General features: G+C 45.5%; 1 protein-coding gene and 1 long non-coding RNA gene across 14 annotated transcripts in view; one reads left to right on the top strand and one right to left on the bottom strand.

Moving 5' to 3' along the window:
• The window catches only part of LOC102901864, a 46,528-nt gene extending 41,336 nt beyond the window's left edge, over nt 1-5,192 (bottom strand). The window contains exon 1 of one of the 3 annotated variants that reach the window (XR_002148219.2): nt 4,334-5,192. This is a non-coding gene — a long non-coding RNA (uncharacterized LOC102901864). The remainder of the gene's footprint in view (nt 1-4,333) is intronic. The other 2 variants (XR_002148217.3, XR_002148218.2) reach the window with 2 other exon arrangements.
• NFIB (nuclear factor I B) overlaps nt 1-15,745 on the top strand; it is a 456,253-nt gene that overhangs the window by 206,098 nt on the left and 234,410 nt on the right. For 8 of the 11 annotated variants that reach the window (XM_019815963.3, XM_019815964.3, XM_019815966.3 and 5 more), the window contains exon 2: nt 14,359-14,890. In XM_019815963.3, the coding sequence (XP_019671522.1) occupies nt 14,359-14,890 (532 nt within the window). Of the gene's footprint in view, nt 1-7,066; nt 8,230-14,358; nt 14,891-15,745 lie in introns of those variants that run through there. The other 3 variants (XM_011288336.4, XM_011288337.4, XM_011288339.4) reach the window with 3 other exon arrangements.

Raw genomic sequence — 15,745 nt, 5'->3', positions numbered from 1 at the left:
TGTCACACTTTGATGGTGGGAATCACTGGATAACATTGTCAGCCCAAATAGTGTAAAATGTAGCCTTTTCCCTGCTTCATTTCTTATTTCCTCCTCTTTCTCCTCCTCCTCCTAATGCTGGAAAAATTACTGTAAGTGATACTTTAGTTGTACCCCGTAGCCCATTCTTTTTGTAGTCCTTTTCCTTCGCTTTAAGGTGAATATGCAGAGCTTTGTAACATATTCTCATTTAAAAGTGCACTTTTAAAAAATAAGTGAGGGTAGTAGTATTTATTTAGCTCTGATTGGTGTGTTGTTTTTAAAATCAATATTTGTTCCCAAGCTTAGTATCCCCCACCTGGTCCCTGAAGTGGCAGGATCGAATTGTTAGCCCTCCTTCTTCACCTCCCTCCCCGTTTAAAAAAGATTATGATGGATTTCTTCCCGCTCCTAGTACTTTTTTTTTAAGCCCCGCTGTTTTTGCTCTAGGATTTTTTGCCCCTCTGCCTAAGTGTGTGTGTGTGTGTGTGTGTGTGTGTGTGTGTGTGTGTTTGTGTGTGTGTGGGAGTGTGTGCGCGCGCGTGCGCCTCCCTTTTCCCTTGTGCTCTCTTCGCCAGGACGTCTGGGACACATTTTAATGCACAATATCCCATCCATTAAGTTGTGGTTGAATGCGGAGTGTGTGAGGACTTGGCAGCTTTCAGGTTGAAGGGGGCGGGGAAGCCAGTTTCGACTTTGACACAAGATGCCGAAGTGGTGTGATTGGAATTATTATTAGGGCTGTGAACATGGCCATCTTCTCCTCCGGTTAGAAGAACTGCCATTGAACTTGAGACGGGACAGACAAGATCTCCAAGTCCCGCCCCTCCCTTCCCCCCCCACCCTCCAGTACAGTAGCTGGCAGGGAAAAGGCGCCAAAATACACAAGATTAACTCTAACTTTCTTTGAATGAATCTTATAGCACCATCTTTTGTAATTTTAATTTTCCAACAGGCGGGAAAAAGTTAACATTTGAACCCAGACTTGAACAGACATTTAAATCAGCTCTAAAATGGAATAAATCCAGCAAACCATACACGCACGCTTGTGTGGTTAGAAAAAGAATGCACGTGTAAATAAGCAGAGTGCATGTGTGTATCTGACTGGGGAGTCCAAGATTTAATCAAAATCAGAATTAGTGTGACTTCTGAGTACCTTTACTCTATGGGGGAGAGAACTGGGAGGCTAAGAAGCTGACCTTTAAGCAGCCTAAGTAAAAACTGCAAAGAGTTGTGAAACACAAAACGTTGTGGTTTCCAGTTTTACATTTGAGGTTTGATGTTTTCATTTAATGGTATGAGAGATGGAGAAAGCTCCAGCGCTGAAAAGTCCCTATTAAATCATATGTGCGCAAAGGTCAAGCACTCCAACTCACTGATACAATATACTGCAGATTCTTGCCTAACTGATGGGGAGCACAGGAAAAAGTGCTTGGGCAATAAAAGTATTAGAAGGGTAATTATCGTCGTGGTTGGGACTGCATTCTTGTGCACTGGGAAAAGGTTTTTACTGGCCCCGATGAATTTTAAAGCTGAGTATTGTTGAAAGCTGTTTTAATAGGAAATTGATTAGCTGAGTGTTTCATACAATAAATGGTGACAGTTTCATTGTTTGATGTCCAAAATAAATTCCTTTTATTCTTGAGCAGACGTAGACATCTATTTAATTTTAATATGATCAGACTGAGCAGCAGCATAATTATGAGTGAATATGATGTCATGAGCATCTGTAACTTTGTTTTTAGAGTTTGTGACATCACACAATTTGACAATATTATTGCTTTGAAATTTGTTAACATGCTGTGTTGTTAAAATATTTCAGAGATAAGGTTTACTGGACATATATTTTGTGTAGGCCAAATTGTTTTGTCTTTTCTCTTTGTAATTGCACAATTGTTTGTCAAATTTTAATTTGAAAGTTAAAATGCACACAGTTCTGTTGTTATGCATTATTTTGATTTTGAAACAGGATGGAGGTTTCAAAGGACGAATTAGAGAAAGGGGTGCAGAAAGTTTGAGTTGGTTTGAATACACCTTCTATACTTCTTAATACAGACTATAAAGACTACTTGGCTATTTTGGATAAAGCTTTTTAAACCTCTCCTTAAAAGTGATCTGTTTCTATGTCAAAAAAGTGTATGTAGATGGGTAACAAAAAACAAGTCTATACATAGAACTAAAATGATAGTATAGTTTTACTTTAAAAGTCAGCTATTTTGAAAAAGGACAATAACTATAACCCTCTCAGTATCACAGAGGAGACGCTCTGTGTTGAGAGTGTACGTAACTTTTGAAGTGTTGTGAGTGAAGCAAAGCAATCGTTGACGTGATTTTCAAGGTTTAAAATAAACCACGCAAAAGTTACAGGCACCTGCTGACTTTGTAATCCGGGAGCAAATGTCTTCAGAAGTTGGGAACCTCTGTTGATGAACTGGCCCCATCTCTGTAGAGAAGTGGAAACCGGCTAACCTTAATAGAGGAATCTGGCCCAGTCGCTGTTCAGATTCAGTCGTAGCTTGTAAATGTGCCCGAAATGTAAGCACACTTAGTGGGATGGTATTTTTTTTTTTTAACAGTCGAGTACAGGCATTTCAGCAGCGACATTATTAACAGCGTCATTTTTCTCATTTAGTTTTGTCCTCAGGGGACACCCAACAGCTCCCAGAGGAGGGAAGAAAAGTCCGTGGTTATTTATTCGTTTCAGTGAAAGGCAAAGCGGCAAAGGGGGTGGGGGAGCTAACCAGTTGTGAATTTTCTAGGAGGGAAAAATTGCTACCCTAATTTGACAGTAGCAGTTTCAGGGCTGAGAGAGCTGGGCATGATTTTGCAATCCCCATCAAGTGCAGGCAATCTCAGTACTTGTTGGTTGTTTATATATGTGTTTTTGAGTGGAGTTTTGGTGTTCCTGCTTGTGGACATAAAATTGTGTTTTCCGGGCTACACATGTATTTTTGTGGTTCATTTGGAAGAAGGAAGGGTCCCTGGGCATGGTGTGGTGGATACTTGCAGTCTTGCAGGCCTGTTTCCTGGGGTCAGGAGGTCATCTGTCTCTTTTGTATTTAGTTTTAAAATATTGATATTGGCGATGCAGCCAGGGTGTGTGGTTGCTGAGCCTCCCCTCAAATCACATGCAAGAGCTAAAAAAAAAAAAAAAAGTCATCGGGTGTATTGAAAATGACAGCTTTGTTAAGCTCCAAGAAACCTTTCCCTAAACTGCCCAGGATTTGCAACCTGTCACTGAGTTTCTTTAGAAGGGAGAAGGTTAAAAGAAAATCAATATTGATAGATACTTGAGATGTCAAGTCCTCTGTGGAGGTCAGTGAAAGGCTCCAACTGGGTAATTTGTTTAATTTTTCAAATATACAACTAGGTTTTGAAAATTTCAGTCTCCTGAAGTACCGACATACCTTCTTGAAATCAACAAACTATCTGTCAGAAAAGAAACTCCCCCCCCCCCGAAGATGGCAGGGAAATAAATGATCTGGGGAGGAGATCTCTAGTAATTCTGAAATATCAAATAGTCCTGTTGATGCAGGAGGCTTTCACTTCTTTCTAGTTCCTCAAACCAGATTTTGAGGTGAATGCAATTGGCCTGTCATTTACCTTTCAGTGTGGGAGTCAGAGAAGAAAGAGAGTTTAGGGAGAGGTAAGTACCAAAGTCTAAGAAGCGTTTGGCCCATTTTGATAGTATCAGAAACTTCTCAGGATACTTTAAAGCCCCTCTCAATACCATGGCACAGACTGGCTGGGAAAAGGGAAAGTGAATAAAATGCATGTATCTTTCTCACTTCCTCCCTCTACTCTTCTACCTGAGAGTTAAAAGATTGGTACTTCTAAAATGAAAGATAGTGGATGAGTGTGCTGAGAGAAGCCAGATGTCCCATACACCCAGATCTACCAGTCTCTTTTTCTAAAAGGCTCCCTTAAAGTTCACCCAGGGAAGGTGTGCGGTGACTTCGACACAGGCTGGACAAGAAGCAGTGTTTCAGGGAGTGTCAGCCATCCTGCCCAGGGCTCAAAGGCCTGGGAGCACAGTCAAAGCCACATACACTGAGCACCCAGTAAGCCCTTCCAGGATGTCTCTGTTGCTCATTCTTTCTTTTCTTTTGGTTTACCCCACCCCACCATTACTCCTTTCTCAATTTCCTTTTTCTTGGAAACAAATCAGAACCCCAAACTACCAAGCACCCTCCACACTCATCAGACTGTACCCAGCCACAAGCGCCCTGCAAACATGGAGCACCTGAAAGAGATTTGAACCCCTAAGTGATAGGCCTGGGAGGCCCCAGACATCTTCACTTCTCTGGGGTCTTACCTGGGTCTGTCGCTGCTTCTTCACCCCCTGGTGCTGCTGCGGATTTGTGAGCTCTTCTGTGTAACAGTTGTCAATTTTTCGTTTTTCTCTTTAAAGCTTGTGAGAAACTTTTGGATGCAACCTAGTTTTGGTGGCAAGGGGAAATGATTTCTGTTGGTAAGGGAAACTAATAGGGGAGGAGGAGATGTCTGCAGACACTTGCCCAGGGCTCAGCACTGGGCCTCTTTTGCCAGGGGACAGCGGCTGGTTCTGGGATCTCTGGCTGAAAGGAGTGCTCTCTGGGTGCCAGGATTTCACTGGGGGTGGTGTGGGGTGGAGGGAGGGAAGAAGGGAGGGAGGGAGAGAAAGAGAGAGAGATGGGCTCTGGATTTTTAAAGAGACCCCGAAATAATGGCTTCTGTAAGAGTCCAGGCTTTCAAAGAGGTGTGTTCAAGGACATGAGTGCATTCGTGCCAGGGGGAATGTCTTTTATGGTAAATTAACTCCGGTTAAATTGAATATTTGTTCAAAGGGAAACTCCAGTAGTTAAAGCTGGTATTATCAGTAGCGCTTCCCCGCCCCCTCCCCGCAGACTGGTGCTATGAGGGCGAGAAAAGGGATGCAGCGTAATGTGCAATACAAAGTGATGCTTTGGGGGGTTTTATTTTAATCTAAGATGAGATTGCCTAAAAATTTCTGAGAGAGAAATGAGTATTTATATGGATTAACCCCGACTGTCACCTCATTCCTTTCATCTTTAAAGACTGTCAACTTTATCTTGGCTTTTCAAAAGGAAGAAATGACCCACACAAAGGAAATTAACGTTGTCAGAACGCTGAGTAGAGGATTTGCCTCGGGGTGGGGGGTGGGGGTGGGGGAGCTGGGAGGCTGCTCCCCGTGGTGTGTGCCCTCAAGGGTTAACTCGGGGGAGTTCTCGAAATTTCCCCGACTTTACCTGTCTTCCCAGATCCACTGCTCCCCCTCTCCCCGGCCTCCTCAGATCCCCCCCCCCCCCCCCCAGCGCTTTTCTTCTTTGGGCTCTCGGTTTGCGGGGGCTGCAGCTGGTAGAGGTAGGCTTGGCAAGCTCGCCTCATTAAGAGAGCTCTTTGAAAACGGACTGTGTTTGAGCATTTCCCTAATGAGGACAGGACGGGGTTAAAAAGTGACCATTTCATGGTTGACTTGAACCTGCCTACTTTTCTTGATGTGTCGTTGTGAAATGCTTGATGTGGATAACTCCCACTTGGTGAAGGAAAAAGTCACTGGTTCCTTCAGGTCCGCTGGGGGGACAGAAGGGGGGGCGGTGGGCAGAAGCGAGAGAGAGCGAGAGAAAGGAGAAAGTTGAGGAAGAAAACCGAGAGGCGACGAAGAGGGGGAGAGGAAAGGAGAATCAGAGGAGAGCCCCCCAAGACCCCCACAGCACAGTTGGGAGTAGGGGCGGCCCCGCCCTGGGGCGGTCGAGTCCCCTTCTTGGCCCCAACCGCCCCTGGCAGCCCCCGGCTAGGCAGACGCGGAGTCCCTGGCACTCACTTTTCCTCTCTCCATTGTCTGGATAGCCTTTGCTTCCACCTCTTCTCCACCCAACCCTTGCCGAAAGCCGGAATTTGGGGGGCGGGGAGAGTGTGTGTGTGTGTGTGTGTGTGTGTGTGTGTGCGCGCGCGCGCGCGTGCAGAGAGGGTGCAAGGCAAATCGCCTTCCTCCAAATACCCGAAATCAAGTTCATTCACTCGCGACCCACGGCTCGCGGCCGGGGTGGGGGCGGGGCGGGGCCCTCCCTGCGGGAGCGAGGCCGGCGCGACCGCCTCTGCAGGGCCGTAGCGGCACACGCACCCAGCTCGCGCGCGCGCGCGCCCGCCCGCCCCGCAGCTTCGGGCGCGCCACCGCCCCGCCCTGCCTGCACCCCGGCGGGGAGGGAGACGCTTTCCGCCGGCGCCCCGGGCCCCGGGGGGTGGGGATTGGGAGAGAGCCAGCGGGGCTGCAGGAGGAGGAGAGCCGAGCGGGCCGCGGGAGGAGGAGGAGACGGAGGAGAAGGAGGAGGGAGCAGGAGGCGGCGGCGGCAGCTCGGCCCGATCCTCCCGCTCCGAGCGAGGCCACGTGCACGGGGCACCCCCGGGAGGGCGGCAAACCGCGGCGAAGCGCGGCGCGCTGTTCCTGCGGAGCGGCCCCGGGGCGCGGGCCCGCGCTGGGGAGACCCCGCAGGACCCCGCCCCCCGCCCCCCGTCCGCGCCGGCGCTCCCCAACTACTTGAGCCGAAGTTCACTCGGGCCCCCGCCTCCTCGGCCTGCCCCTCCTCCCTTCAGCCGGAGGCTTTGGCGGACCGCGCCCGCCCCGGGTGCGAGAGTCGGCGCCCCAGCCTGGGCCCCGGGGCGGCCTGGGTGTGAGGGAATTTTCCATTCGTTCCTTTCTCGGGCCCAGACCGGCTCAGTGCTTCTCCCACTCGGATGTTCCCGCGGCTTAAAGAGTCCGCAGCGGGCACAGAAATACCTCTCCCAGGGCGGGTTTTCGGGGGTGTGTATGTGTATGTGGTGGTGTGGGGAGAGTGCGGGACTTGCCCAAAGGGCGGAAAGAAGATCTAGTTTGGAGGAAAAAAAAAAAAAGTCATGGTTCAGTTGCACGGATATGAGACCTTTAACAAATGAGGGAGAGAGAGAGAGAGAGAGAGAGAGAGAGAGGAGAAGAGAAAGAGAGAAGCAAGAGGAGGAGGAGGAAGGTGGGGGGCGGGGGGTGTGGAGAGGCTGGTGCAAAAGGAATGCGCGTTTGCAGGAGGAGGAGTAAAGCGATGATTGTGTAATTAAATAATAAAACAATCCTTAAGTCTGATTTGGAGAGAGCTCGAGCGGGGTCCAGAGGGTGGAACCGGTGAAATTTTCAACTTCCAAGTTTTGCAACGAAAGAAAGCGAGAGAGGGAGGGGAAAAAAAAAAGAGCCCAGAGCAGAAAAGAGAGGAGTTTGGAGCCGAGCGGGAGAGCGGGATTTATCGTTTGGGATTTTTCAGGAGCTCGTTCCGATCCCCCTGGGCTCTGGGCAGCGGCGGCAGCAGCAGCAGCCTCCTCGCTCGGCCGGGTCAGACGCGGGGCGAGGCGGGCGGTCGGGCGGCCGGGCGTGGAGGAGCCGGCGCGGGCGGCGGCGGCTGCAGCCGGGGACCGCGCCGCGAGCCTCTTTCGCCCGGGAGACCTGCGCCCGAGCCCCCTCCCTCACTCCAGCCTCTCCCTTCTCCCCCACCCACCCCGCCCCCACCCAGCCCTCTCCCGCGCGCGCCCCGCCACCCGCGCGCACTCGCTCACGCTCCCCCTCGCGCACACACATGGTCGGCTCGCGGCAAAGTTTCGCCTGCGATCGCCACTCCGGAATCCTGCCGCAGTGCTCGGGGCTGTAACCTTGAACTTTCCCAGCGCGGTGACACATTCTCCTCGCTCTCCCTCCCGCGCTCTCTCCTGCGCCCCCCTCCCCGCCTTTTTTAAAAAAGCATTTCACCACCAACCACCACCCCAATCCAACCCACACCGAACCTTCGCGCACCCCCTAGCCCCCAACAACAACAACAACTGCAAAACAGAAAATAAATCCCCAAACCCAGGCGAAAAGCAGCCAACACCGGCGGCGGCGGCGGCGGCCTCGGCGAGCAGGGCCAGCGCGCTCGGACTGCAAGAGGGTTAAAAGTGTAGATTGGATTTCACCCCGGGAAATCTAGCACGCCGAGTGAACTTGAATCTTTGGCTATTTAAGGAGGACTGGGTTTGTTGTGAAGTTGCGGTGATCCAGCGCAGAGCCCCGTCCTGATTGATCGCATCGCGGGGCTCAGATGACTGTAAAATGAATAGATGAAATTCTTGCTTCTCGAAGATTTTCTTGGGCATCTCCGGGAAAGTGCGTTTTAAGGCGAAGTCATGATGTATTCTCCCATCTGTCTCACTCAGGTACATGTCTCGGTCGCTCTCTCGAGCTTTCTCTCTAGTCCGAAATGCCTTTGTTTTGTTTTGTTGCTCTCGTCTGCCGACAATTAACGGCTTTAGTTAACCTCGGTACGCCCCTGCCCCTCGCAGAAGTGGCCCGGAGTTGCGGCGGGATTTGCGGGGCGGCGTGGGAGCCGGCGCGCGGCCGCTCGCCCGAGGCCATCCCGCGCGCCCAGCCCCGCGCCCCGGGCTCGGGAGCCGGAGCCCGCGCGCTGCCAGGGCAGCTGGGCCGGGCGAGGCCGCCGGGGGTGGGCAGGGCCCGGGCCCGGGCCCGGGAGCGCTAGCCCCTGCGCGGCCCCCCGAGTGCCTGCTGCTACGCGGCGCCCCTGCCCAGGGTCCCCGTCGCCCCGGTCGGTCGCTGGAGCGCTGAGACTGATTCGGGCTTTAGAGGAGCTTTAGGGGGGACTGAGCCCTTATAAACAAGCAGTGAACTTGGGCGAGGGGACTCCAGCACGAGTGCTTGTGGGCGCCTCTGGACTCCGCTGCAGGCAGTGGGCGGGCGACCGAGCGAGTCGGAGGTTGTGGTCCGGGGACCCATTCCTTTGCTTAATTTGGGGATCTGAAACTCTGGTCCATCGTGATCCGCACTTTGAGGTTTCCCGTGACCACACCACAAAGGCAGTCTTTACGTTGACACGAGTTAGTTGGTCGTGGTGAAAGTTAAGGACTTTAGAACATGTTCGTTTTGTGGAGACCTGTTCCTTTGACGATATTTGGGCGTAGCTCAGAAGGCAGAAAGTAATGCTGGAAAAGTAAGGTCATTTACATTTTTTTCACTTTGAAAATTGCCCTCCTAAGACCTTAGGAACAACGTTATGACATAAAATACTGGCTTTACACGTTTTTGAGAACACGATTTATATAATTTTAAACCAGACGGTCAAATGGAAAAGCAGAGAGACCGAACAGACTTACCTGGGGGCAGTTTTCATCGCTGCCCAGCCAACTAACCACTGGCGAACTCACTAAATACCTTAGCCCAGAGTTGTTATTTGAAGCAGTATTTTAAACCTCCGAAGGTGTCGGACAGTTGACTTCAGCTTTTTGGAGGCAGTGTCACCATTGGTAATTGATAACCATTTTCTTTGACATTGGCAAAAAAAACAAACAAACAAACAAAAAACTAAACAGTTAAAGAAGTGTCGCCAGGTCTTAGGTGTGTTACAATAATTAAAAAAAATTCAATATCACGGTGATGCATTTTTATAATGGACAAATGATTAAGATTTCAATTGTATGACAATTAGAAGCCATTGTGATTGGAAAGGACTAAGGCATTCATAAATTGTGAATGAAGATGAAAACAATGATAAGGCTTATTCAGTGATTGGATACAGTCCTGTAGCTTTTTGGCTGACACATTTTTTATTGTTTATATTTTGTTTGGCATCTGAGTATGATTAACTTAGATATGGCTATTTTCAGCAAGTAACGTGCACTTTAATTTCACAAAACTGGAAAAATGAGTTGCTGAGCTATTTGTATTTTAAAGCTATGAATAAAGGCTAATACATATGATGATGAAACTGTTTCAGGTATAGCGAATTGCCTTTAGTTGTAAAAGTTACCTTTCATATTAGCCATCAGCAGGATTTTTTTTTCTCCTAGTAAACCATGTTCATTTGATATTATTTTTACATTATTGAAGCATAGCTCCATTAAAACAAATTGAGGTAAGCTTTTTCGCTTACAAAGTACCACATCCCTTATTCTCACCTGTAAAAGATTGCTTTTCTATATAAATTTAGATTTCTAGCATCAGTTGCTCAGAAACATTGCTAGCGATTACATTGCATTTTTGATTTCCTCTAAATATCATTGTAAAGTCACTAGCTTCAACTTAATTTCTGTAAATTGGAAATAACATTGCAGCTTTGTGACATATGGAATATTAGGAGCATATATAGCATAATCATTCAGCTCTCACATTAGTATTCAAGAACACATACTTACCAACGCTAATTCATGATGACTAATATTCTCTACTGTTTTAGTAATGTAAATCTAGGTTGACGTATTAAAACTGTTTTTGGGATTGAAGGCCTATACTACAGAAGGGATTGTAGCTTTCACATTCTCACTTAATTAATATCTCTGTGGCTTTATAGGTAATGTGGGGTGTTACAAAAGTAAGAGCACATTAACAGTGCAACTTTTATATCAGACCAGTAGTTTAGTTTTGTATGATAGGAGTCTAATGGCTAGAGCAAAATGTTTTTTAGGATGTGTAAATACAGAATAGAGAAACATTCTTAACTGGTTGAAAACTTTACAAAGTGTCTCAGTTGTTGCAATAAAGTGTCTAGGTTTTAGAAAGAATTTTAATTCAAAAGGAGCTACAGTTAAAGTTGCTATTTAGCAAAGTGTGATGTAAAAGTGTCAGTATATTGATATAAATCAGTATTTCTACCTCAGTATAAATCAGACATAAAAGGAAAATTAAGAACCATCATATATGATTTAATATTTTGCTTTTTCTAAAAATAATGTAAACCCTTAATAAAACTTTCACCTGCCATGATTGCATTGACTTTTAAAATTTCATTGTCAGTCAAGTTCTTCAGGTACATAGCTTTAATGGTTTATTATTATATAGCAATGCTCCAAGAAGATCTAGTATTTATTCTTCCACCTCTATATTGATCTAATTTTCCATCCGTTTCATGGAAACCATTGTTTCTGTGAAGAAAAATAAATATTTCTGGTGGAATTAAGATTGTTTACTTTTATATTTGAAATTTGTAACTTGGTTATTTTATCAATTTAGATCAATTAAAAGAAGTTTGAAAATAGAAATGTCAGTGAATTTTGATAAAAATTCTGAAAGGGCAGGGTGGCATATTACCTTAGTATAGAGCCATTCGATCTTAAACCACTCAGATGCTCAGCTTAAGAAAAAACTTTCATAATTGTTCAGTAAAGTGTTATTGTGATAAACTATTCATTAGGACATTTGAATACCTTAATCACTTCTTTTTTTTTTTTTTTCTTTTTTGGATGAAGACAGTTACTATGTTCCATATTCATGTCACTCAAAATGACTAAAAATATATTGCAACTCATTGTTAGAAAACAGTCACACTTGAGAGATGACATTTTAGGTATGTTAATACAGAAATATATGTGACTTATAACAAACCTCTACTTACCATTTTTTTTGGTTTTTTTGGAGGTTATGTCTCCATGTTAAGTGTTTTCACTTGAAAGGAGTCCACAGAATGCTAAAGCCCTGAAAGATGTTTATAAGGCAAGTTTGTGGAGGGAGGAAGTTTACTATTTCTAGTTATCAATAAGAAAAAAAGTGTGTTTTAAAAACATTACTTGGCAACATTGGCAACAAACTCAAGACAAACTTAAAAAAAAACAGCATTGTTTTGCGTGCATTTGCTAAGAAAGTCCAAATTCAGTCCTCAGATGTGCATTTTGATTGTGTAAAATAATTTATTAACATTTTGAGGTTTGTGACATGACAGATGATTTGAAACTCAAACAGATTTAGTAAAAACTGTTTGATGTCTCTATAAGAAAATGAAATGTCACTGAACATAGTACTTAAGGATGTAAGCACTTAAGAGTTACCCCACTGCTTAATAATATCTGTTAAAATAATACAGCTTTTTAAAAAGTGGGGCAAGGGTAAAACACCGGGACAGAGCTCCCTCCCAGCCCCATGTACCCTTTACATTCTCAACTCTTTGGCTGATGAGTACGTATGTATGTTTTTTAGTCATATCCATAAATCATAGTAGAAGTCAGATTATAGGAAGTGAGTTCCCAAAGCATGTTTAAGTCCACATTTCCTTGAACAGGGCTTCCTTTGCATTATGTCTAAGGGGGATAAGCAAAGTTTTTGTAGTTACAGTGAAGACTGAAAGCATGGCCTCAGAAAGTATATGGAGATAGGGAGGTCTTATCATGAGCTGTGGTTGCTGTTAGCAGGACTGTTCCCACACAAAGAACAGATTGTGGTTTAACTCTTTCCATGGCCTAGTTTAATGTGCTCGCATAGTAACCGAATTGTTCAAATCTCTGCTGGAAACTACTGATCAGTTTAATGATTTCCTCCATGGCATTTGGTTATGCCTCACGCTGTGATGTAATCATCTGCATTCTGTATTGTTATAGAATTTTGATTTATACTCATTCTGCCGTAGGAATGCTTTACAGCAATATGTTACAGCCCTTGATAACTGCATTATTGATCGGATGGGACATACATACACCTTTTCCGTATGGGAAGTGCAGGCTGTGAACATACCGCGGTCTTTAGCATTGGAAACCTGAATTTCATCTTAAAAATGGATTCAAAACTATATGGGATTTTTGGGGGGACACCTTCTTTGTTAGAGTGGCATCAGTGGCACTTTCTTCATCTTTAACCCTCCTGCAGTTCATCCGTCTGCTGGTTAGATAGAGAATTTATTTCACATAGTTGAAGGTGACTAGCACCAGTATGTACATTCTACTTTGGGATATGATAGGCTAGAGAAAGTTATTTTCTGGTTGGGGTGACAATACAGTCAGTGTGACCAGAAAAGTGGCCACAGCGGAAGTTCTTATTTGCTTCAGATCTTGGTTTATTGCATTCATGCAGAATGCGTGCACAGGGGGTTAGCTCTTTCTCTGAGCAGTAAATAGGCCTAAGCTTATGAGACAGGTTTTACCTATGGCAGGAAGTAATGAAACGCTAACTGCTTTGGGAAGTCACTTGAAATATCTGTAGGTGAAGATTATTTGCCATTCCTCACTGCCGCCCTCCCTTAAAAAAGACTTAGATGGAACAGGCAGGAAAAATGCAGAACCCTAAGGTAGACCACTTAATTCAAAAGGCAGGATACTGTACGGTCGATACACGTGCAGCTTCCCAAGCCACGCATACACGCACCCACAGTCCTGCCGGAGAATTCACATGCGTAGCAAATGCATTGTATTGATTCCACAAAAGCAGTAAGTGACCAGCGGTGCACTCCCGGTGTCACCCTGCCACCGCATGCAGAGACACAAAGCATGTAAAGTTGGTGCCAAGTTGCCATTTTTCATTGTTCACCTCAGATGGATTTTTAAGGGGTTTAGAATAATTGCCATACTCCTGTGATCGGTTAACAAATTAACCGACTCTGTGGGGCTTCGGATTCTGTAGGAAAGCTGCCGGAAGAAGCTTCGTATAATTTTTGTTTTCAACTTTAGAAACTTTTGCTGAAAAGCGAAAGAGCGTGTCTCTGTGTCTATGAGAGAATAGAGTGAGAATGCGTGTGTGTGTGTGTGTGTGTGTGTGTGTGTGTGTTGGAGGTTAGTGTTGGTGGTGGAGGGGAGAGAACGCACTGCTCAAAGTATGGAAACCTTCTGTTCAGGACACTGATACGACAAGCTGTGTCCTTTGCCCACTTTCCCTCACTGTATACCGGTTTCTCTAGTTACCACTCTTGGAATGGTGCTGTTTCAGTGTTGGAATGTTGGACGTTTGATAAGAAAATGGATCAAGTTTAATGGCGCATGCTCTTTGAGCCACCAGCAGCCTCTTGCTGAGAGCATGCTCCAAAAGCGGGAACTGTGTGGCATTACACTGAGCATCTATATGCTTTGTGTTTCTGTGCCACAGAGAAGAGAAATGAACTGTGGCATCGCTCCTGCCTTCTGAACAGCTCTGCTCCGATTAAAAAAAAAAAAAAAATCTCACTGTGTTCTTTGTAAAATGGTACTGCTTAGCGTTAGTTGGTCAATCAAATATTTAGATATTAAATTAGGTGCCAAGCACCTTGGTTTACTTACGTTTTAAAGAATGTAGGATGCATGGTGGGAATGAGGGGGATGGGCCAGAGTGGAAATACAAATATAAATCTTATTTTCTTTTTAGGAGGCAGAATCAACCTGTAAGTTTTGGTGGAAAAGGGGTTGCTTGTCATACTTTATTTTCTTCTTGTCTTGCTATTTTGATAATTTTAAATAAGAAAAGAATGTTATTTTTATGCCTAACTTTTTGTAGTGCTTGGGAATGGATTGTAGTTTTTTTTTTTTTTTTTTTTTTAGCCTTTGCAATGAAACTGACTGTGTATGTATTCTCCCCTGACCCCCCCCTACCCCCATCTTCCACAGGATGAATTTCACCCATTCATCGAGGCACTACTCCCACACGTCCGTGCAATCGCCTACACTTGGTTCAACCTGCAGGCTCGGAAACGCAAGTACTTTAAAAAGCACGAGAAGCGAATGTCAAAGGATGAAGAAAGAGCAGTCAAAGATGAGCTTCTCAGCGAAAAGCCTGAAATCAAACAGAAGTGGGCATCCAGGCTCCTGGCCAAACTGCGCAAAGACATCCGCCAGGAGTACCGAGAGGACTTTGTGCTCACCGTGACTGGCAAGAAGCACCCGTGCTGTGTCTTATCCAATCCCGACCAGAAGGGTAAGATCAGGAGAATCGACTGCCTGCGACAGGCAGACAAAGTCTGGCGTCTGGATCTAGTCATGGTGATCCTGTTCAAAGGCATCCCCTTGGAAAGTACCGATGGAGAGCGGCTCATGAAATCCCCACATTGCACAAACCCAGCACTTTGTGTCCAGCCACATCATATCACAGTATCAGTTAAGGAGCTTGATTTGTTTTTGGCATACTACGTGCAGGAGCAAGGTAGGAGCAGATCGTTCTTTCTTCTAGCTCGGCAAACACTGCTCACAAACCCCGTATGCGGAGTATCTGGCTTGGGTTAGATGGTCCTCGAGGCCCCTAGACCTCCTTCACCCACTCTGGCTACTCCCATGCCCACGGCCACGTGCAAGCCGTGGAAATAGACATGGAGCTTTCGTACCTGGATAGGCGTGGATGTCTTACAAAAGACCACAAAGAGATGCATTTTCAAATGTCTTTGAAAGCATATACCTTTTCAAAGACGCAGACTAGTCTGCAAAAGATAGTTAATTACGATTCACTTTTTGTCCTCGGCAACATTCCTTGCATGCAGTCATCTTTTCTCAGTCGGAAAATGTAAATTTATTTATGAAGAGTCAAACCCGCTTTTTAAAAATCTCAGTATAGCCTCCTAACTAGCGTGGTAGACGAACTTTACTTACGAATCTAGTCCTATTGCACCGAAAATAGAATTAACATTTCCTATTACAAAATGCCCAAGGTAGCATTTATCTATCAGAACGTGTATCTCACGTAGAGCTAGATTTATTTAATTTAAATATTTCTATCAACACCTACTTCTGATTGTGTAATAATAGTCGCTGTCGATGGAATGGATTGTAGTTCTTGTTTAAATAATTTACGCTATAATATTTCCCCAGCGTGACTTGGGAAGACTTAGTATCATTAGTTTACTTGAATGTGAATTTATCAAACTTACCGAGGAGAAAAGGTGTAGCCCTCCTTACAGAACAAAAACAGAAAGTGGACTGGTTACACTGGTTTAAAATAAATCTCAAAAAGAATGTGGAAACCACATACCATACCTATTAAAAAAATACTTGGTAAAGAGGGTGG

This window comes from Felis catus, chromosome D4, assembly GCF_018350175.1.
Source record: "Felis catus isolate Fca126 chromosome D4, F.catus_Fca126_mat1.0, whole genome shotgun sequence".
NCBI lineage: Eukaryota > Metazoa > Chordata > Mammalia > Carnivora > Felidae > Felis > Felis catus.
This window is presented reverse-complemented; position numbering and strand designations above follow the sequence as displayed.